At 39.5% G+C, this 24,565-nt stretch overlaps 1 protein-coding gene across 3 annotated transcripts in view; it reads left to right on the top strand.

Annotated features, from left to right (window-relative positions):
• The window catches only part of NR5A2 (nuclear receptor subfamily 5 group A member 2), a 136,780-nt gene that overhangs the window by 15,893 nt on the left and 96,322 nt on the right, over positions 1-24,565 (top strand). For all 3 annotated transcript variants that reach the window (XM_049635212.1, XM_049635210.1, XM_049635211.1), the window contains 3 exons: positions 564-682; positions 2,225-2,366; positions 4,636-5,282. In XM_049635212.1, the coding sequence (XP_049491169.1) occupies positions 564-682; positions 2,225-2,366; positions 4,636-5,282 (908 nt within the window). The remainder of the gene's footprint in view (positions 1-563; positions 683-2,224; positions 2,367-4,635; positions 5,283-24,565) is intronic.

Consider the following 24,565-nt stretch of genomic DNA (forward strand, 5'->3'; position numbering starts at 1 on the left):
CTGGGGCTTCAGGTTCTCGGTCAAGTGTTTGCAAATCGGCAGTTGCTATCCTGATAAGCGCTGGGTACTTGCAGCAAACTTACTCCAAGAGTGCGAGAATGCGAGAGCTTGCTTCTCTTCCTTAGGCAAAGGTGACATTTTGGATCTTAACTTTAGAAGGTTGAAAAGAAGTTCTAAATGGTTACTTTCTGCAATTCATGTTTCTTTTCTGATTTGCTGTTTTGCAGTTATGACCTCTGGGTTCAACAGCGGTCAGTTTAAAATTCTTAACAAAAGAAGTTGGAAATCTTTTTAAGTTAAAAAAATAGGAAGTGCATGCTCGTTGAGTCCTAAAGATGTTTTGCTTTCATTGTATAAAACTATTTTTTAAGTATAGCAAGATAAAATATCATATATATAATATATATATATATAATATATATATTACATATATATATATTATATATATGATATTTTACCTGTGATATTTGCCCACTGATCACCAAAATGCTTTTCACTGCAGGATTAAAACCTACATAGTAAATTAATTAGATATGTATACACATTTCTTTTTCTTGTTTCAGTGTCTCAGTTTAAAATGGTGAATTACTCTTATGATGAAGATCTTGAAGAACTCTGTCCGGTGTGTGGAGACAAAGTATCTGGATACCATTATGGGCTCCTCACCTGTGAAAGCTGCAAGGTTTGCCTCCACGTTGCTACCTGATAAATATAATGTTTAAATCCAAAATAAACCATTGGATTACTTTTTAAAGCTAAATGGAGGCTGTCTTCTATAGACTCAATTAAAAATGAGAGAAAGAGTTAGTCCTAGGGAGATGATTCTTTGAAATATGTGTTTGATTTAATTCCAAAGGCAAAAAAAATTTATGCTGTTTAGAAAACTTTGCCCGTCTCATGGCTTTAAAATATTTTATTGTAGTAAAGTGATGTATCTGTAGAAAGACTTCTATTTCTAACAGTCCTAAATATTGATTTTGCTTGACTTATATATATTTAAAGCATCGTTGTTCTTGAGAGGGAACATGACAAAGTATTTCCCAAATATATTTTAACTTCAGAGTATTCTATGCTGCAAGTCTAACACATTTTTTTATGCACAGATAAAAGTCTAAATTCTCAACTGCATGATTTCATCCTGATTTATTCCAAAAACAATTTTGAAGATTTTTTAAAAGATTTATATCATAAAGGATAAGAAAGCACATCTCAGTTTATAGTATAATGGCATTCATAAATAAGTCATATGACCTATTTAAATGCAAGAAGTTTTAATATCTAAAATGTACTAAATTTTTCCTATTACTATCAACCATACATCAAGAATTTCTCCCAGACCTTTTTGATATAGTCCCAGTCCATTTGATACTATTTGCTGTTTCTCAACATTTTTTAAAGTAGAAAGCTTAGTACAAATACTTAAACCACTGCCAGGAAAATCCCTTCATTCTCTATAACAAAGTAAGATTGTTCCACTTTATAGCTAGTAAGATAAACATAAAGAGTATACCATCCTGGTAAAGCTGTTATTATATTATAAAGCTACAAAATTTGTTTTGATGAATTCTTTTGGGTGAAATAGAAGAAAAGCACACTGTGCTAAAATTCAGCTCTCTGCTATACATTTTTTCTTTTCCATCAGTTTCACTTTTTTTTTTATTACACAGTTCCCCAACTTGAATGTATTTCAATGGAATTATGAACATTTTCCCATTTTACTCTTTAAATCCTCTTGCTCTCGACAGTCTAGTGCTGACATTTGTAAAAAAAAAAAAAAATCTGGGGTGTTTTGCTGTTCAGTTTTTCCAATGGTATTTTATAATAATTTGCCACTAAAATCTATCAGGCTGCTTACAAACGGTGCAGAGCTCCATGAGTACCTTATCTGGAATATGAGGTTAATAAGAAAACAGATTTTTTTTGAAATTACTGGTCAATGTGGAATGTATTTTTCTCCGTCTGTCGAGATTAAATGGTGTATATCCAAATCTCCCCAAGATTTGATGTTATTCTAGGAATATAACTTTAGTGCCAGAAAAATCTCCACTTTGGCCCAGCACCATTTTGGAGGGTTGATCTTGTTAAAATGTAGAACAAACCACAGAACCACGGAAAGGCTCATTGGTTCAATGAAAAGATTTATTGGTGATTTCCTTAAAATGAAACAATGGACGAGACGGGTGTTAGATTTATACTGTGCCTCACTATTTTCTCTGTCTTATAGGGGTTTTTTAAGCGAACAGTCCAAAATAATAAAAGGTACACATGTATAGAAAACCAGAACTGCCAAATTGATAAAACACAGAGAAAGCGTTGTCCTTACTGTCGATTTCAAAAATGTCTAAGTGTTGGAATGAAGCTAGAAGGTAAGTTTCTTCTAAAGACTACTATTGCCTGTTAAAACTCTCCAAGGACATAAGATTTAAAATAACATTGTACTTATAATATGGTAACATTACTCTCCTAGTCTTCTAACACCATGGGCAATAATGTAAGATCTTTTTATGTTTTATCAGCAGAACAGTCCAAGTCTCATTTAAATACTGGTGAAATCTACCAGGAAAAAATTTCAATCTTGGAGTCCCCGCCCCCCCCTTTTCTTTTAATTTTTAGTTTGGGGAGCAGATGCACCTGACACTAAAGAGGCCAGGTGAGATGAAAATAGGACTGTGATTGAAATGAGAACAAATTTTAAAATTTGCAAAAATTAAAAAAAATGTATTGTCAGTTTTCAAGTCAGGATAACTTAGTAAAAGCCTGATTTTAATCTTTTAAATTGTTTAATTGTCATAATTGTTACTATTAACTTCGTGACTCCTGAGCAAGAGTCAAAGCTAATTTAACTGTGAAATGGAGTTGCTCATAGAGAGTGCAAGTTTTGATGGTGTAGGAAAACACGTTCCTTTTTCTTTTTTCTTTTTTATAAGATAACGATCAAGTCTGCAAAATGAAGGTGGAGAGTAGGAAACGTGAAAAATGATGAACTATTAAATCAGTAGCATTGGTTTGACAGGAACAAGAAAGAGAGTGGTTCCCCAAAAGCCATGTTAAACTATGTCGAAAGAGTAGAACCTGGTACTTACAATGCACAGATTGGCAGGGAGTAAAGTTAATGTGTGACCACTGTAAATAATTTGGTGCATGGACTCTCATGGTGTGTTGCTGTTTTTCAGCCTCCAGCCTACTGACTGTCCACAGATTAACTACAGTGCAAAGAAAGTAATAATAAGGCATGCCGGTCACTGTTCAGTGCCAGATACAAGAATGCATTTTATTTGATCAGGGAGGCACAGGCTACTTTTGTTTGGAGTTTTTCTGTTATGTGGCACTCACACTTGATAGAAATATTCAAAAGATTTCAAATACATCTTCTGAATCGCTAACAGATTCCTTCCCAATAGAAGTAGCCACTTTGGTTATCATGAGAACTGTTAACTCTGTATTGTTTTTAAGAAGAGATTGGGAAAGAGATCGAGAAAGAAATGCTCATTCATTTCTTTATTACCAATCACGTTATTATTTTCCAGACAGCAAAATACTGTGGGAGATGTTTACTCTAGTATGAGACTCAAAAGATAAAATGTCAAAAATCAAATGTTGTGATTTCATATGATATCATTTGATTTCTTCTTTTTTTAATGAAAGGAAAAAGTTGCATTTCTTTACCTTAAAAAGTGTGCTTTATTAACTGTAAGTCACTTGTGGAGCTGAGGTCTACTTCTTTAACAGTGATGTGAAATAGTTGAATATTCAATAAATTATCACCCAGATGAAAAACTCTCTGTTATCTTGTGCAATATTCTGGATACCTTGCATTCACAATAAATTTTTAATGCCATACTAATCCTAAGATAAAAAGCTCAAAAACTTAACCTCCAGCAATTTCAACATGTCAGAAGCTGTCAGAGGTCGCTGGTTTCTGTCTAATTGCCATTGGCCACTATGGGCTTGGAGAGAACTGCTAACTCACTTATTAGACGTGGTCCCAGACTCCACACAGCACTGTGATGGTGGACTGTCTTGACAGCTTCTGAAATGAATTTGCTTTAATTATGTCCAGTTCTGCCTAAATTAAAAACAATAACTGGTGGTTATCTGATGTGTGCTCATCAAGTCCAGGTGAAAATGATTTTCCAGGAAGAGCATGTACCCAATCCTTTTGCAGCAAATTAGTCAAAATGGCTTTGAGGGAGGAAGATATTCTAAGGGAAAACATTCACAATTTAATCCAGAAATGGGTTATTTGATTTTTTAGTTTTTCCTCTTAGCAGTTTGGGTTTCTGTAAAGAGAATTCTGACACAACAGGCACAATACTCTTTCTTAGCAATCTGAAGGATCCCCTGTGTGTAGCAAAAATTATGAAATCTTTTCAGTCCACCAAAGCGTTAATAGTAATGGGTTCCCATGTATCCAAAATATTTTTTTTGATGACAAACACTTAGAGGAGAGAATTCATAAATAAGGAAGACACTGTTTTGGGGGGGAACCTTTGAGAGGTATGGTGTGAAACAACCACACACATAACACTTCTGGACAATTTTCAACATTTCTAGATATCTGGAGATCCAGAGAATGATAATAATTTCCATCTTATTTATACCCTTACTCCTTTTTTTTTTTTTATTTCCCTACAGCGGTAAGGGCTGACCGAATGCGCGGGGGAAGGAATAAATTTGGGCCAATGTACAAGAGAGACAGGGCCCTAAAGCAACAGAAAAAAGCCCTCATCCGAGCCAATGGACTTAAGCTAGAAGCCATGTCTCAGGTGATCCAAGCAATGCCCTCTGAGCTCACCATCTCTTCTGCAATTCAGAACATCCATTCTGCCTCCAAAGGCCTACCTCTGAACCACGCTGCCTTGCCTCCCACAGACTATGACAGAAGTCCCTTTGTAACCTCCCCCATTAGCATGACAATGCCACCTCATGGCAGCCTGCAAGGTTACCAAACATACAGTCACTTTCCTAGCCGGGCCATCAAGTCTGAGTATCCAGACCCCTACACCAGCTCACCGGAGTCGATCATGGGCTATTCCTATATGGATAGTTACCAGACAAGCTCCCCGGCAAGCATCCCACATCTGATACTGGAACTTCTGAAGTGTGAGCCAGATGAGCCTCAAGTCCAGGCCAAAATCATGGCCTATTTGCAGCAAGAGCAAGCTAATCGAAGCAAGCATGAAAAGCTGAGCACGTTTGGGCTTATGTGCAAAATGGCTGATCAAACCCTCTTCTCCATTGTTGAGTGGGCCAGGAGTAGTATCTTCTTCAGAGAACTTAAGGTATGTCATCAGCTATTACAGCTTACAGCCCTTTCAAGAGAGACCTAACTCTGTTCCTAATTAATATATTCGTGGTGCTGAACATACTTTTTCCTTACTTTTCTTCTTTGTATGATTTACAGAGTAGAAGAATCTTATGACCTTGATTTCAGGACTATCACAGCTTAAGTTTATGGAGCTTTTATTCTATGTAGCTCTTAGTCTAGGGGGATGGCATTTCATGTACACTATAGGAAATTTTTTTTTTTCCCTGAATAGTAGAATGTCTTTATTTCCTCTAACTCAGATGGTTTATGGCTATAAAATTTAAGTCAACGTGAACCAGTACCTAGTGAACTTCTTAAAAATTATCAAGTAAAAAAAGCTGTAGTATATTGGTGCCAATTTAAAAGAAAAAAATACCAAAATTTAGTTGTGTTTAGACCCTAAAGAGTGAAAATGATACCACCAGTTAGTAGTGTAAAATGGGTTTTTACTACCTGTTTACCTTGACATTAGGTGGGTAAAGCCTTTGTTTTCTGAGCAGATTCCAATAGGATGTTTACTGTCATTGGATGGGGGTTGGGCAAATGGTGAGTGCTAGTCTACTTGGCTCAGGTTTTAGTTCTCATAATCTATGCCTCTCTTTGATTTTAATGGATTGCTACATTGTAAACACGGTACTTGTTTGTATAAGGATCTCTGTTTAACTACATAATTATTTTATTTCCTGAAACTTAAGACTGAATTAATATGGGAAAGTGCTATAGAAGTTTGGAATCTAAGAGTACCTCCCATAGCACACATGGTCGTCAGTGGTTTCATTCTCTGTTCTAAGAACAGAAGTGAATCCTGGATTTGATTTCTCAGTGTATCTGTTACAAAACCAATTTCTTCCTTTTACTGTCACGGGAGTAGATGAGGCTGCTAGACATCTGTGGCTTCTGATCACCTGGGACTTTTGGAGGAGATTTAAAACTCTTGAGGAGGACAGTACAAAGCAGACCTTTAATGTAAAGGGTGGCCATTAAAAACTGTCTGTGTAGACGGACTAGGGAATATGGAAGCTGTGTGCAAATGGAAGATGGTGTTTTTCATAGCAGATGTCCTTAAGCACTGTGATTTGTACAGGGAAACAAAAGTTTTCTGAACAGATCCAAACAAGTTGGTAGAATGCTACCAGAATGCTGTTGAGACTGTCCACCTGTCCAGCTCTTTACTCTCTTGTCCTTTATCTTTCCATTTAAAGATGGCTTGAAGGTGGAGATAGATACTAGACTGCAGAGACGACGAGCAGAAAGTATTGAGTTAGCCCGTCAGGCCAGATGTTTTCCAAGTATGTAACCACCTTGTGATAATCAAAGTGCTTTTCATTAAAAACAAAAACAAACAAAGGAAACTTCATGGTGTTTTTACATTCACAGCTTTGTCCTTCAGTCGACAGGTAAGGTATTTGAAATGAAAATGAAAAGGACAATTTTAGGTGAATGTAAAAGCGAGGAAAGCAAAACTGACCTTGCAGGCAGGTGGACTAGCTTTGGGTCATGGCTTTCTTTGCTACTCAGTAACTGTGTCTTGATAGGCAGGATGTCAATCTCCGAGACTTAGTTTTCTCATCTGTAAAATTGTACATGTGCTGTTTATGGTGCAGGGGGTATACAGGGAATGACAGTATTTTCATTGAAGAGGTTTTGCAAGGAATAAGTGAGACTATGTGGGCAAAATACTTAGTACTGGGAGCCTGGCATATATTTTATACTCAATAAATTATTAGTGTAATTCAAAAATTGTTATTATTGTGGTTTTGTGATAAGTGTGTGTCAGTTTTACATGACACCATCTCATATTCAGCATAAAAACATGCATTTGTGCTTTCTTCCTAATTTGACATTGGGAAACAATGTTACCACATGTGTTAGAAAGTAGTGTCATTACATAATACACAGTCATAACTACTAGTAATTAAAGATGTAAAATTTGCCAGGCAGTAAGGTGGGTGTAAGATGAATACAAAGTTGCGTAACATAAAATAGTTCCTCTCAAAGATTTTATGATAAGCAGTTTCAAATATCTATTAAAAAAAGAAAAGCAGCTGAAGTTGTAGTTCCCAAATCTCTGGGGAAAGAAATCATGCATATCATTTATGTGTCAAAAAGGAGACATTGGAAGGGAATAGCGCCAGCCACAGTTAGGACCTGAAGGGTGCTACGAAAGCACTCTTCCTCTCCACATTTCTCTTTTCCTTGCCCTGCAGCTAAATTCTACAAGATTCTTTTATAGGGTGTGAGGTCTCATATTTGGCTAAAATATAAATACCTTTGGGAATGGAGTTATAGTAAAGCATCATCAGTCATTTATACTGTTTAATGCATTTATCAGTCTTTCATGAGAAGATGCTTTGAAAAAAGGAAAGGGAAAGAAAGTACAAACATTGGTGGGGGCGTCCCAGGAAAAGAGGTAGGAAGCACCCCCATGAGAGGAAGACAAATTTGACCCACTTTCCAGTTTGCCTTGGGCTGATGTGGAAAAGTGATTCAATAGAAGTATTTTTCAGAGACAAAAAAGTAGAATTCAGAATAACTTAGGGGCAGTTTAAATATAGAGTTGGAAGGTAACTATTCACATTCAGAAGAATTTGTATTCTTTTCATTTATAAATTTACCTTGTCACAAATAAGTAAGTTGTTAGGAGCCCACATTGAAACATGTGTATTGTGGTGTATGTCTTTGAGAGAGAGAGAGAGAGTGAGCACAAGTGGGGTAGGGGTAGAGGAGGAGAGACAGAATCCCAAGCAGACTTTGTACCATCAGCACAGAGCCCGATGCGGGGCCTGAACCCTCAAACTGTGAGATCCTGACCTGAGCTAAGATCAGGAGTTGGACACTTAACCGACTGAGCCACCCTGGTGCCCCTAGAAATACAAGTTTTTAAACTGTGACCTGTAGTAAGAATGTATTTTACACTGGAACTTGGTGTACCAAAACAGATCTCTCTCTCCCTGTCTCTCTTTCTCTCTCATACACATACACACACACACACACACACACACACACACACACACACACCAAACTAAAGTTTTCACTAGACATTACACGAACTTCTCCATGCCATGTGCTCTGATGTTTTTTATTCTATTCTGCTTTAGTCTAATTTGCTTCATGTTTTCAAAAATTTCCGGTCATCAGCCACTGAATTGATTGCATGACCCACTAATGAGGCATGATCTGCAGTTCAAGAAATATTGCTCTGGGGAAGGTTTTGTGGACCATCCACTGGGCATTGCCTACCTGGCATTGCTAAGAACAAGTCCAGAAAAAAGCCTCTTTCCCCTGGCATGGCCTCCAAGACATCTCTGAAACTTATAATTTCCTCTCAAAGATTTTATGATAAGACAGTTTCAAAAATATCTATTAAAAAAGAAAGGCCACTGAAGTTATAGTTTGCAAAACCCTATCTTCCTGCAAAAGTTGTGATTTTTAAATATCATTTGGGAAGATGAATGCTCCCCTTTAAACCTTTGTCTTTTTTTTTTTCTTGTTAACACAGCAAATTACCCATCAAGTGATATACTAATAGGGCAGATTGCTTGTATCTCTACAATCCCAAGACGAAAAGTCACTTATTTGTTCCCAGAAAGTAATAGCATAATAAGGCAATTTTGCAAATGACCCCCTGGCTCAGTCTCCCAGGACAAGTTACACTCTCCACCATGTATAAAAGGAAGGAATACAGATTTCATTTGTTTACTATTTAAGAGAACAGAGGGGCCAGAGGAGATTTGGTGGGTTGTTCTGCTTTTCTACATGTCTACAAGGTGCAAAAAAGATATTCTGGGTCCTATTCAAAGTATCGTCATGAGAAAGGAAATTACAACTCCCAACATCATAGTTAATGAAATAGGACACAAACAGCAAAAGAAAGAAAGAAAGAAAAAAGGACAGTATACTCATAGAAAGTGTGCATTTTCACAGCTGGAAGATGATTAGGGAAGAGGAGATAGAGGAAACGTAAGTGAGCTGTTTGTTTTCTCTACACCTGTAAGGGACAATTCTAATTCTAATCCAAGATACTGGTGTGAGAAAGACAAAATCATTATTACAAAACTAGTAGCTTTCAGGGTGCCTGGGTGGCTCAGTCGGTTGGGCGTCTGACTTCAGCTCAGGTCATGATCTCACGGTTTGTGAGTTCGAGCCCCGCGTTGGGCTCTGTGCTGACAGCTCAGAGTCTGGAGCCTGCCTTCGGATTCTGCGTCTCCCTCTCTCTCTGCCCCAACCCACTCGCATTCTGTCTCTGTCTCTCTCAAAAATAAGTCAACATTAAAAAACAAAAGTAAAAAGCAAACAAACAAACAAAACTAGCAGCTTTCAAAACAGCACATGTGCATCAAAAGAGATGCCATGCCTAGAAACCAGATTTTCCAGAGTTTGAAGACATGGTGATCATTTGACCCACCTCCTGCTTTTACATATGAGGAAACTGAGGCAGGAGTGGAATTGTGACTTGCTCAGGATGATACAGTCAGAACTGGGACTGGCAGATTCAGAAAAGCAGTACTTTGTACAGTCCCCCTCTCCACCCCCAACACACACACACACACACACACACACACAAATAGACAGTGTAACCTTTGACCCTGAAAACACAGGCCTTTGCCAGTGAAGCTAAAGCAAATCTCTAGGTTATCAGAAGTCCATCACTACCGTCCAATTACTAAATCACTAATAATCAGTGAGACAGATTTTCTCTGAGCCCAAACAACCAACCCCCTGGGAGTGAATGAGTCACTTTAGAAAGCTACAATAATTCTTTCAGGCCACGGGGGTATCGTTCAGTAGAGTAGATCTACCAGCTAGCACTTCAGAGCCTTGAAAGCGTGTCCGGAGCATCCTTTAATACCTTAACCCTCTACACATAGTATACCGTCTGGGAGAATCTGGGTCAGCAACCACATACGGGTGGTGCTCAGCAGTTAAATGGTTAACTACAGTCATATCTTGTGTTCTACTCAATGCCAGGCATATTCAGCATGGGTTACTTTTTTTTTTTTTTTAACATTTTTATTTATTTTTGAGACAGAGCATGAACGGGGGGAGGGCCAAAGAGAGAGGGAGACACAGAATCGGAAGCAGGCTCCAGGCTCTGAGCTGTCAGCACAGAGCCTGATGCGGGGCTCGAACTCACGGACTGTGAGATAGTGACCCGAGCGAAGTCGGACGCTCAACCGACTGAGCCACCCAGGCACCCCAGCATGGGTTACTTTTTATGTATGTTTGTGAAAATATGCAGAAAGAGAATACATGGTTGTAATCAAGTGATAGATGAGCCGGTAATTATAAAAGTGTAAGCAGTGTTTTCTGAGGTAATATCTTAAATCCTGTGCACTTTCTAATTTTTAAACCGAATCTGTCTTACAATGGCCGATAATCTTGACTTTTTTCCTTGTGTTTTTCAAAATTAAGAGCAAATTCAAGATCTCCTCATGCTGCTGAAAGATCTGTCTTTGTGAGTCAAGAAGACAGTATGTTTTCTTTGTTATTTTTCTCTCATCTGGGTCTTAAACATCTCACGAACACAAGAGCAGTGAGAAAATAATTCCCACTTTGTTGAACAACTAATGAATCTGGAGGATCTATTTGATCTTCTAATGAGACCAGATGTCTTAAGAGGATTCTGGGAATGGATATATAAGAACTTCCCCTCGATGAATGATTCTGATACAAGTAGGAATAAAAAAAAAATTCTAAATTAATCCTGACTGAAACACATAACTGGCGTTTCTGTGGAAAATAGGTCTCAGAGACTCAGGGAGTTTGTGCCAAAGGAATTCAGCCACGCCGAGGCCAGTTTCTAAGCGCAGTTTTGTCCAAAGGCTAGAGTAGGATTAAACCTTCTCTTTTCTCTGGTCTATGACAGAAGCTTTCTGAGCAAAGTTTTACTTATTTCTTTTGAACATTCTAGGTCCTTTTTCCCAAGCCTTCGTTCACCTTTCCTAACCAATACAGGTTTATACTCTGAGATTTCATTGGATCTGCCCCAATTTTAAGCTATATTCTTTAGTAAGCTTACTTAGCCCTTTTCTATATGCATGTAGGGTAGTGGTGGGGAGCATAGAGAAAGCCCCTGCATAGGGTCTTTCCACATTCACCTACTGTCCAATCCCAGCATCCCTTCCCACCTCCTCACTTGCTCTTGTGGCTTCCCAGAGTTACAGTTAGTCACTTCACACGCACTGTCTTTTCATTCCTCTGGATGCCAAGTGGTTACTCCTGGGAGGAGATGATATGCAGGAAACAAACTTCAAAGTGATTCCCACTCAAGAGGAGAGAGATTTTTCTAACTGAAGGAGAATGAAAACATTTGTCACCATCTTACTTACTCTTCAAAAGATGTCGGAATGAAAGAAATCTGTCCTACTTAGGTAGAAATGGGAAAACTAACTTTTCTTCCACCAGAGGTGGGCATGGAAGTTTTCTTCTGAACTTGTGAATTTGGAGAGAATATTGGAATTGGCAGGTTTGACTCGATGGTCTGTCAGGTCTCTTCAGGTGTCAGACATCTGCTTCCATGATTTCTTCCAGGTAGACTTAGAAGGGAAGCCTCTGGTTTGGCTGATGGTATTACGATTTGTATTATTCTAAGCTTACTTGCTTATGCCCGTGCAACTGTATACATGTCTATTATCAGTTAAGGAATCCAGGATTTTAATCTTTCTTCTTCACTACCCACTGGATGAAACCACTCTTCTCAGTCAATACCTGTTATTCCTATGGCTAGTTCTTTGGTGGGCAGCTGACAATGCCCACCTGACTGTGAAAACATGTAGTCTTTACCTTCTCTGTTCTTGACAAGGACGTCAAGAAAGTGCACCAGGCACCCTGAAACTGCTATGTGCTAGTTCTTTTTATTAAGGTATAATTTATATTCCCTAAACTTGCTCTTTAGTGGACAGTCAAATATAAATCACTTCCCCAAATTGTCCTGTGCTCTTTCTCATAGTCAAGGCCTCTCTCTACCCAGCTCCTGTCAACCCTTGTTTTTGTCCTCATAGTTTGCAGTTACTTTTTTTTTTTAAGTAAGCTCTACACCCAACATGGGGCTCAAACTCACAACCTTGAGATCAAGAGTTGCATGTTCTATTGACCGAGCCAGCCGGGCACCTCAGTTTGTAGTTACTTCTTAACGTTTATTTATTAATTTATTTTTGAGAAACAGGGAGAGAGAGAGAGAGAGAGAGAGAGAGAGAGAGAGAGAGAGAGAGAATGAACCAGGGAGGGGCAGGGTGGGGGGTGGGGGACAGAGGATCTGAATTGGGCTTTGTGCTGACAGCAGACAGCCCGATGTCAGGCTCGAACTCACAAACCACAAGATCATGACCTGAGCCAAAGTCAGATGCTTAACTGACTGAGCCACCGAGACACCCTGCACTTACTTACTTTTTAGAAGTATTAACTTTGCTTTATTCTGTGAGTATGCATTTAGAACTACAGACTCAGTTTAGACTCTAACTTCCTGAAGCTTGGTTTCAGTGTGGTGGTTTCCATGCAAACATATCCTCCATGGGAAGCCAGGATATTTGGTAGGAGTGTTAGTAGTGATGATCATAGCTTCATACTGGGTTTGCTTGTTCACACACCGATAAGCTTCCTGTTCCTATTAATCTTTTTGTTATCTACTAGAATCATGGGGAGAGTGTGAGAATAGCCAGCCACACCCAAGAAATCCATGTTTAACTGGCTTGGCCATTGTCAGGTGTCTAAAAATGAACAATGAGAATAGGAAGAAAATCAACATTTTCCTTGCTGTGCTCAAGGTCAGATGGTGAAGGGGAAGAGAAGTCCCTTTTATTGGGTGCTCGTTATTTACTTGCTATAGTACTGGGTGCTTTCAGGCCATTTTCTGGTTTGATCCCTTAGAAAGCCCTCTGAAGTGAGCATAGTATAAGGTCTCCCTTTGGTGAGAGAGTCTGAGTAAAGACTTGGACCACTGCCATCACATAACATGTTCTTTCCAGAGGATATATCTATCCATCCACCCCTTCTCATGCTAGGGATCATAATAGCCCATAGAGACACTGAGTTACTTGATTACTAAAAATTTGCTACCTTCTTTTTTAACCAACCAGTCCTTTCAGTCTACTAATCTGTTAGTACCAGCAAAATTAACCAAGATACTTGAATCAGTTTGGTTTCCAGGAGGCAGGAATGAGAAAGATGGGGAAAAAAAACAAAGACATGAAAAAAACCTTGAGAGGTAGTTTACTTGTAAGGCGTGGGATAACATTAACAGGTGAGAGTTTAGAGAAGACTCAAGGTCACAGACAAACACTTCCAGTTTTCCTTGACTACGGAGTTTGGACAATGGTTGATAATAATAGCTGCCATTTGTTGAGCTTTACTATGAGTCAGACAATTGTTACACTTTACATGTGTAAAGAGTGATAACACTTTACATGTGTTATCTCATTTAACACTAATTGATCCCTGTGCAGTAGGCTTTATTATTACCTGTGTGCAGATGATACTAAGACCTAGAGACATCTACTGACTTGCCCCGAGTCACATAATTAATAGTAGTGGTAGTGCTGTCATTAAAACAAAAAATGTATACGGAAGTCTTTGGTAAACTGTAAAGTACTTTATAATCGTAGCCATTATCATTGTGCCCATATCTGTGTACATTACAATAGATCTTAAAAGACCTCTGTTACCCTCAACCTGCTTTATCTTAAATTGGCCCAAGGATGTGCAAATTCTGTCTTTTTTTTAATTAGATGAGGACACTGTAGGAATGGAAAGTACTGAACAGTTCAGTAAGTTAGCATCAGAAGGGGGTCATGGTTGCCATTGGTTGAAGAGTCCCACTCCAGAGCCTCTAAACCTGACTGTAACTGGAGGCGGCAGTATGGAGGTGGCAGAATGAAGCAGTGACAGGCTAGAGCCCACTCATGCTCCCAGTTTAGGAACACCTGGTAGCTCCCCCCCCACCCCCACCCCAGTGCCTCCATTGTCCCAGCTCCTGCTGCATAATTACCTAGAAGCTGTTTGGCTAGTTTGTCTGCTTAGAAGCAGTTGCCTACCTGTTTTCAGAGAATAATTATGGTCCCTGCTTACTGCATTAGTTGAACTTGCCCATCAGGGCACACAAATTGCTCACAGATCTTATGGAAAGTCTGTCCAGGTTAGCTCCTTGGTGTTGGGGAGGTGGAGCTCCTTCAGTCCCTATGCCCCCTGGGTCCCCCTCTGAACGCCGTATCCTCTGTCCTACAAAAGTCAGGTAACAGGTAAAAAACTCTGAGAACATGACTCATGTGTGACACCCCTTAACACACTTTGAAGGGATTTGCCCTCTGAACTTCTGAGGTAAAATAGGTCTTTTTATTTTCCAAGATAAGTGAAGAATGACTTTGCTCTGACTTATTCTTCTACAGCTTGGGAAGTAGATCATACAAATCTTTGAGGGCTCAACATCCATTTGCAGAATGGCTGCATAGACATTGGGCCTTTAAGCTATTCTTCACTTTAAAGACATTAATCTCTAACCCAAGAACACCACCCACACTCAAGAACAACGACCCACACTGCATCACCAATTCCAGCAGCTGAGTCTTTCTTACATGACTGATACTTAAAACCTACTTCCGGCTGCACTTCTGTGTTCTCCGTGCACCAGGCCAAGCTCAGCCAGCCAGCGGCCTGGGGCCCGGCCACCATCTCTGGAGACACTCTTATCTTCTGTGTCAATTTCTTCATTCTCCACTGCCTTCCACGTCCACCTTTCCTTTTCTTTTCTTTGTGTCCAGACTGCCTTTCTTTTTTTTTTTTTTCACTCCACTTTTCTGCCTTCCCTTTTTAAGCCTCCGGCTTCTCAAAGGCATTTGACTACATTACTGTAGTCCCCCCCCCCCCCCCCCCATCCACCCTGCCCCTCCTCTGCAGAGGATAAGACCTCCAGTGGATGCCTGTAACTGCACATATTACTGAACCCCAAATATACAATTTTTTCCTGCATATACATACCCATGCTAAGGTTTAATTTATAGATTAGGCACAGTAAGAGATTAACAACAACTAATCATAACAGAACATTATAACAATATACTGTCATAAAACTTACGTGCACGTGTTCTCTCTCTCATTATCTCTTACTGTACTATACTCCCCATTCCTGTGATGATGTGCATGACAAAATGCCTATGTGATCACATGAAGTGAGGAGAATGATGGAGGCACTGTGACATGGCTGACACTGGGGAAAGCGAAACCATCGTGAAGGGGGGACTACTGTACTTTGTAGAGCATAGTGGTTCAGGGACCACATAGTTGCCCCCTTGGCTGTATGTGCATTTTCCCCTCAAGTGAAATGTGGAGCAGTGAGGGGACCAGAGCTCTGTAGGTGCAAGGAGGGATAGAGAAAGCAAGAAAAATAGTTGGGTAGCTAGGCCCTAGGAATGGAGTGTATTCAATGATAGTAGATAGAACTTCTATCTAGTTCTTCCATGGTGCAAGGTGACTTCCGCACTGTGGCGTTTTCTATTGGGGGTAGCAGGTCAGCTTTAAAGGTCAAAAGGGAATATTATGGCTACAGGTTCAGCAAAGGGAGTATGTATGAGTCCTCTGTATCTCTCATAGTCTTCCAGCTTTCAGATAGTGAAGAGAGTTTCTGTGCATGGCAAGGCACTTCTGTTTCAGGTGTTTTAGCCACATCTCCACATAGTCCCACAGATGGTTACCAATGTTTCCCTCACGTTTAACTTCCTCCTTGGGAATCAACTTCAAATGCCATGTTGTTGACCTACCATGACCAAGTCTATGAATTTTTCATGTACGGTGTACTCTGAAGGAATAGCCAAAAACTTTGAGGAGAAATATGTGCAGTCTGAAGTAGACAGAACTATAGGGCACAGCTGCTGTTCACTTTTCTCTTAGAAAACTAAAAGAAAACCACATTATCTTGAATATTTAGAAATGTCACTAGGATTACACAACGTTCGGGATTAACTTTACAACCAAACTTGATCCGACTTCTAATTCTGTAAGAAAGCTTTTTCTTTACATGACAGATAGAATAATTGGCCAATAGGTCCAAAGTCTGCCCTTCATTGTGCAAGGAGAGCATTGCAAAGGCAGAATGTAACCTCACACCGGTGCCTTTAAAGGCACCAGGCCTCTGTCTTTCATTTTGGGAGCATGGGCGTAACTGGCCTTTCATCAATGGTTCATAGTGTTGGTTTTTAAAGTCTACAGCAAGACCACCTTCTATGAATTGACTATCACATTTCTAAATACCCTGTTTACAGAATATTTTACCTGGGAGAGCAGTATAATTATTTCATTTAAATTAAAAACATTTTTATGGGAATGAAACACAGTAAAAACACAGGATACATGTTGAATTAATGCACTCAAGACTTAGAGGGAGACAGACTCCTCAGTGGTAAAGGCAACACATATACCTCTTGTCTTTTAAGCAACATTAAATATACATTCTTGGTAATCTGACAGTTCTCAAAATGATGTTTTAAATGATTTCTTAATTCATGTTACTGATTTTATACAGACACACCCACATTCATTTGCTAGAAAATAATTACATGCACCCAAGTAGTTCTCTCTGGCAGAACTTGTGTGTATATATCAAGGGTTTGAGGGCATATCCTGTTTTCAGGCATGTTCTCTGAAATGTTGGCTCATTCTAAGGTCCGTTGTTTTATTTTGACCACTGTATCCTGCCTACTCTAAAATCACTACAAATGCTTCTTTACCACACATATCTGATCATCACAGTTGCGATTTTTTTGATCCAAAGTTGCAATGAATAAGAGGCTTTGTTTGTTGCCTAATTTAAAAACAAAACAAAACAAAACAAAAACCACAACTTTTTACTACATTTCCCCTTGTAAAATAATGATATGGATTAGTGTTTTTGCAGAAGTGTTGGCAATAGAATTCTTCAAAAGTTTTCCTTTGGGTGATGAAAAGCTGTTATGTTATTTTGACTAGCTAATCAAATGTAATTGGGTAGCTTGAAGTGCCTTAGATTTTCCTTGTGCAGTTATCAAAGTGGGAAATGTAACTCGGGGAGCTGATGAAAGGCGTCTCTCATGGTATTCTTTCAATTATAGATCTTACAGAGTGAATGAAAGAACAGGTCTGCTGCTAAAAACTCGGAAGCCTGAAACGCCCCTTAATGTTAACTGCTGTATTAGTTAGTTAACACGTTATTATATATTTTAATTGATTCTTGCTCCAGCTTTGGAGAAAAAAATATTCTGGATCCATTGGCAAGTAAATTGGGTGGGGGACAGGGGCAGGGGGGTGGAGGGTGGTGGTGGAGGAAATGCTTGGGCACAAAAACAACGCTGTTTACATTAGGTTCAAATCCTGTCAGATATTTACAGTGGAAATAATAGCTCTGGTTCACTTTTATGGGGAATAACTTGCTTTAAAAGCATTCATATTTTGCACTCCTGTATTGGGATTCATAGTTATGAGTGTTTTGAAGGAGTCTTATTTGACCATTGAGAATTACTTTTATGATTTTTATCAATGAAATGTTGCAATCCTGAAAACGTAACCTCACTGCAGTCATATATTTGGATGGGTGCAGCTGAAGGTGTAGCTTTCGAAACCATCCACACACACTATGTCTGCATTTCACAAGGATATAGCATTTTTCTTTAGGGTTGCGTCACACTCTCAAGCTGCCCCTAAAACATTCCCGGCATGAATAATTTGTTATGATTTAGGATTAGGTTAGATTCAATTTTAGTTTGTTTTTATTTATTTTTTACTGTTTTATTTTATTTTTGAGAGAGAGACAGAGTGTGCGTGAGCAGGGGTGGGGCAGAGAGGGAGACACAGGATCCAAAGCAGGCTCCAGGCTCTGAGCTGTCAGCACAGAGCCTGACTCGGGGCTTGAACTAACGAACCGTGAGATCATGACCATGGCCGGAGCCGAGGTCTGGCGCTCGACCCACTGCGCCACCCATGCACCCCAGGTCAGATTCAGTTTTTATACATTTAGTAATTCACTTGTTCACTAGCTCATTCATCAAACATTTAGTGAGCTCCTACTGTGTGTCTATCTCTATGCTAACTTGCTAGAGATAAAAACAAAAGCAGTCTTGCTACACGTTAAGCCCTCCAGGGCACTTTTCTCAAAATAGAACTCCTTGGCATTGATGCAGCACTAAAATACAATGGCAAACCCTAACGTGGAAATCTTGTGCAAGGCATGCGGATGATCCTGACTTTGCTTATACCAATGTTTAAGATTATATTTGAACTGAAAAATGCAATTTAATTCTCATAGACAACAAGCCAACCCTTGAGAAACATGGCCTTAGTCCAATATTGACTGAAAAGGAGGGAGACTTGCCCAGAATATAGTGCAAGCTCTTTGGAGGGCACCTAACCCAGTGTAGGGGAGGGGAGAGGTAATATCTGAGGAGAGGCTTGGAGGATGAGCAGGAGTTGTGAACCAGGTGAGCCAGTGGGAGTGAGGGGAGTCAGGGAGGCATTGCTAGCAGAGAACACGTACAAAATCAGAACTGCTGGCATCGTGCTTCTGGGGAACTGTGAATAATTCCTATAGCCGAGGGTTGAGTGTGCAGGGAAGTGCCAAGGAGTACAGTTAGACAGGTGAGCAGGGGCACTTACATAAAGTCCTTATGTATGGATTTTACTCAAATGAAAGGGAAGCCTCCAGAGGAACTTAAGTACAGGAGACCCAGAGGTATGGGAAATCTACCATGGTAACTGTTGGACAATGCGTATACTGTGTTATTTCATGATTTTGGTTTTGGTATAGATTTTCCTTTGCATCCCAGCATTTAGTGGATAGTGAATTCCAACATGGTCTTTTTATGTATAGCTTAAATTTTGTTGTTGTAAAGAAGGTATGTGGTTGATATCTTTGACATAATTACGTTTGTTATTCTTTCAAGCAAGCCTTTTCCCTCTAGGTAAATTTCACTTCTTGGTGATATGTATATATTTGAGGTGTTGGTCCTTGTTTTGTGTGTAACTTAAATAAACAGGATGTTTTAATATTTTTTGAGAGAGTGATAGAGAGCAACTGGGGGAGAGGCAGAGAGAGAGGGAGACAGAATCCCAAACAGGTTCTGCACTATCAGCACGGAGCCCAGCACGCGGCCTAAACCCACAAACCATGAGATCATGACTTGATCCTAAATCAAGAGTCGGATGCTTATTTATCGGCTAAGCCACCCAGGTGCCCCAGTATAACATATTTTTTGACCAGGATGGTTAAAAAAATTTTTTAACCTCAAAATGTCTATTGCTATTTATGTCTTAGTCATTTATTTAATTGGCACCAAATCAGCCTTTCAGTTTATATACATATTGAAGGGGGGCGGTCTGCCCAGTGTACCTAAAGTGATCACACATGAGCAAATTACTTGTGCCTAGGTCCCACCTCCAACCTGATGAATTACTCCTTCTTCCATTCAGCATATGTTCATTAAATGCCCACTACGTGCCAAGTCTTATTCTAGACCAGGGGATACCGTAGTAAATGAGATCCACGAGTGTATTGCTTTTATTAGCGCTCATGGGAGGGAAGCAGATGATAAGCCAATAAAAATACTGAGAACTGATAGCATAAAAGAGTAGTAGGGTGTGGGGAGGGAGGGAGCTCTTCAAATCGGAGAAGTGGTATGAAGAGCTGGTACTTGAGCTAATAGTGCAATAGAGAGAAGGAATTAGGCTTGCTAAATCTGCAGGGAGATACAGAAATGCAGGTATAGGAACAGCAAGTGCAAAAGCCCTGAGGTAGAAACTAGCTTGGTGTTTTCAAGAAACATGAGGAAAGCTAATGGGGGTAGAAATCAGCCATGGCAGGGGCGGGGGGGTGGGGGGGGGAGTGGCTTTTGATAAGTCAAAGAATTTGACACGGTCCAGCTCATGTAGGGCTTAGACTCCATCAAATCCTCATTATAAAAATGTTGCTGTGGCTACTGGCGGGAAATGGGTCGAATGGAAGTAGGAGGTGCAGCAAACCAGGAGGGATATTATGGTAGCTGAGATCAGGGCACGATAGTGGAGATGGGAAGAAGTGGATTGAAATAAAGCTGACAGTGTGCTAAAAAGGGGTTTGAGAGAAAAAGATGACACAAGAAGACTTAGGTTTTTGGCATAAGCCATTGCGAGCCGTTTATTGAGAAGGGGAACATAGAATCTCCAGTAGCAAGGACTGCACATTTTCTAAAAAGCTTCTGAACACATAGTTTCAGATGCCAGCCTTGGTCTTTTGATGTCTCCTTTGAGAACTACTGATTTATTCTGATCCCTATTTTTGTTCAAGAGAACACAGCTGAACCACCCCATTTAGATAAGAATTCAAGCTCCTCTGTTTAACAGCAGCCATGACATTGTTTTATACACACCTTAAATCCTTTGTGCAGGTATATGTCACTCCCTCTGGGTCTGTCAATATAGTCAAAGCATGAGGTTACCCTCCACTTGATCCTAATCTTTTATTTTAGCTGCTTCGTGAAAACCTAAAAATATTCTGTCACTAAAGGGATCCAAACTTGTTTCAGTAATTAAGGCTGAAGAGTCTCGTTGAGGCTGGATCCCTATGCTGACCAAACTGACCAGGTTGCAAATTCAATCTAAGCGGTGCAGGAAATTAACGGCCAAGAACATACAGTGTTTGCCCCACATGACTTTTTTTTGTTGTAAGATTGGCTCTGAGCTCTTCTGAAGGAAGAGGGGAACTTTGGACCCCTTGTTTGTTTGATTTAAGTTTATTTATTTTGAGAGAGAGAGAGAAAGAGCTTGCCAGGGTGAGCATGGGGCTGGGGGGAGGAGGAGGGAGTGGGAGGGAGGGGGAGGGAGTGGGAGGGAGGGGGAGACAGAACCCTAAGCAGGCTCTGCACTGATAGCAGAAACCAAGATTCTGATGCTTAACCCACTGAGCCACCCAGGCACCCCAGACCCCTTGATTTAAAGGTGTAGAATACTACCTTTAAAAGTATTTTTCAGGGCACCTGGGTGGCTCAGTGGGTTAAGTGGCCAACCGGGGCTCAGGTCATGATCTCGAAGTTGGTGAGCTGGAGCCCCGCATCAGGCTCTGTGCTGACTGCTCAGAGCCTGGAGTCTGCTTTGGATTCTGTGTCTCCTTCTCTCTCTTCCCCTCCCCCACTTGCACTCTGTCTCTCTCAAAAATAAATGAACACTCAAAAAAATATTTTTCTTACTTCAATGTGGATTCTATAGAGGAATTTGACCCAAAGTTTAAGGTCAGTGCCTGGACATAGGCCCAGTTTGTTTTCCTCCATAGTCCTTTTTAATAAGAATAAAATTCTTTCTAAGCTTTATCTCCAATCCTTTAGTTCACTTTGTTCTTTTAAAAACTTTTACAACTTTCTTTTCTATAGTAACACAGAATATCCAAGCTATGCTCTTTCCAACGCTTCTCTCCTCCCAATGCAGAGCAGGGGCAGGGTTTGGTTTATAAAACAAATCCAGGGATTCACCTACAAAATTGTAAATGAGCATAAATATGTCCTACCAGAATTAATAACCCTGTTAATAATAATGAGTGTTTCATCTATTAGAATTCTTCAGTCTCCTGATATTCCAAAAGGTCTTGGTTTTCCACTACTTAGCACCTTACTTACTTTACTTCTAGGCATTGAAAAAGAGTGGTGTAATTTTGTCTGATATGTTTGCAGTTGAAAAAACTTCTAGCCAGTTCACACATTAGCCCGTCAGCGGTCACTTGCAGAGATGGAACCCAGCTTTGTAGATCCTGGAGCTTACACATTTTAGGAAGCTCTTGATAAAAAAAAATGTAAAAATATCTCCTCTTTTGCGCATTTTACAAAAACAGACCTTGTGTTTACGAAAAACAGACCTTGTGTGTACAATCGCTTGGATCCCTGGAGAGCCTAGAAGTGCCTGGACATGGGATAGTTTCTGAAGCTTAAACTCATTAGTTGCAGGTAAAAGTCTTCTGATTTGCACGTGTACACATTCATTTGTACTTCTTTCATACAATATACATATGTGAAATCACCACGATAGACACTTAAAATATTTTATAACTCAATGTCAGCCACACTTCAATAAATAAATAAATAAATAAATAAATAAATAAATAAATAGATAGATAGATAGATAGATAGTAGCTGGGACCGAAGGAGTATATGTTAATTGGATGAAGGGATGGAAGTAGTTTGAAAAGTGATGGGAGTGAGAAAGCAGTCTAATGACTTCTATGAACCAAGACATATTTTGGAATGTCTTTTGATTTTTATTTTTAAATAGTCTACAAGTCAAGAATATCCTTTCAATACAGTGATCAATTAGGCGATTTCATAGACTGTTTTCTGCATAATAACATTTAATAGAAAGTCTGTTCTAAGAATTGGATATATAAAAAAGTCTGAATTAGAGCTGGCTTAGGTTGCTGGCTTTTGCTCTGTGAGAAGGCACCATACCTGATGATGTATGGACATGAGCAGTGATGATGTTCATTCACCAGAGTGTCAGTCTTTGCATGTAGGCTCTCAAGTGAAGGGGAGAATTCTGGAAGAATTTGTAGGGAATAGTCGAAACACGTTGGCATACTTTGTAAGAGCAAGTGAAAAACAAATTTGTTTTTTGAAATGAGAACAAAACTCCCTACTTTTCCTAGATGTACAGTACATATCCTTTTATGAGGTGGTCTTTTTGAGTCATCTTCTTTGGTTAAGAATTACTTACCCCGGGGCACCTGGGAGGTGGCTCAGTCCATTAAGCATCTGACTCTTAGTTTCAGCTCAGGTCATGATCTCACAGTTCTGTGAGTTCGAGCCTTGCTCTGCACAGGCAACGAGGAGCCTGCTTGAGATTCTGTCTCTCTCTACCCCTCCCCCACTCACCCTGTCTCTGTCTCTACCAAACTAAATAAACTTAAAAAAGAAAGAAAGAAAGAAAGAAAGAAAGAAAGAAAGAAAGAATTACTTACCCAGATCACTAACTGGTAAGAATTTAGAGATCAGTCACATCCTATGTAAAACCACTTTGATTCATGTTCTTTGATTGCTAAACTAAATGTATCCTACAGGATGCTTTCAGAGAGAGGAGTTAATATCCGCCAAATACTATTTCACCTGCTTTTGAAGTTTTGGTTTTTCTACAGCTTTGAGCCCTATCCCACTTCACCTGAGGAGGGAGAAAAAACTCTAATATATCAATAATTAGCTTAGATCTGAAAGCACTTTGCTGCACAGATGTAATATTTTACCAAGGTTTCTGAAGTAAAGAGTATTTATTTTATTTAACGTGCCAAAACAAAACATTCGGTAAAAACACAATGAAATGGCACTTAAACTAACATCGGTGCCCAAACTCTATTATTCTAGTACATTTGAGCGTAGGGCAAATCCAGTTGTTAAATTATCCCATATTGAGAATCGGCGAATGAATGTCTCCATAATTGCCCTCACTTTTCCTGACTCTTTCAGTTCCATCAGTTTTAGAGCAGGGGAGTAAAAAGTATTTTTATTCAAAGAGAGCTTTTAAGATTGAATGCTATAATTAAATGCCGATTGTTTTTCTAAATAGACTATTTCAGATAAAAAAAAACCTAATTGTCTCCATTCTAGTGGATTTTAAGGTTGTGCTGAAAAGCAGAGCTGATATTCAGTGAGACCACAAGAGCCTGGACCACCTGTGTTGCTCAGCATCTCACTACTTGGAGGTAGAGCCAATTATAATATTTAATGGATTTTCTTTTTCCCTGAAGATCTTAAGTTGATCAGTTTAAAAAGAGATGTATACAGATGATCTGCCGTTTGAATTTGTGATTCAAACAGTCTATGCTGTGGAATAAAGGGCTCAATGGATATGGGATGTTAGTTAGGTTGACAGGATATACATTCTTGTTGTCTTAGAGGAAAGATTTGATCCATTGTTGATATAACCGTTTTGATAAGGAAGTACTTATAAAGGGATAGGATGTAACTTACTTATCAAAACTCAAGGTGAAGGAATAGAAGGGATCTGGAAAAATAAGTCTTTCCACTTTTGGATGCTTCTTACACTAGGAAACCTATTGGCTTCAAAGCAGATTTCTAGGTATGACCACTTATAGAGACCCTGTATTCAAGAAAGCATTTTGAGGAGGAGGGGAGCGGAAGGAGGCACTTTTTTTCATAATATGTTTTCTAACCCTATTATGTAGCAATCAGATATCTTTTGCAATTATAGTCTGCTGATTAGTAAATTAATGGCGGGTTAGCTATAACAGCAATTTTGCTTTGATAGCAAGACAAAACTTGAGTGGTTTGAGAA

Source organism: Panthera uncia, chromosome F1, assembly GCF_023721935.1.
Source record: "Panthera uncia isolate 11264 chromosome F1, Puncia_PCG_1.0, whole genome shotgun sequence".
Lineage (NCBI taxonomy): Eukaryota > Metazoa > Chordata > Mammalia > Carnivora > Felidae > Panthera > Panthera uncia.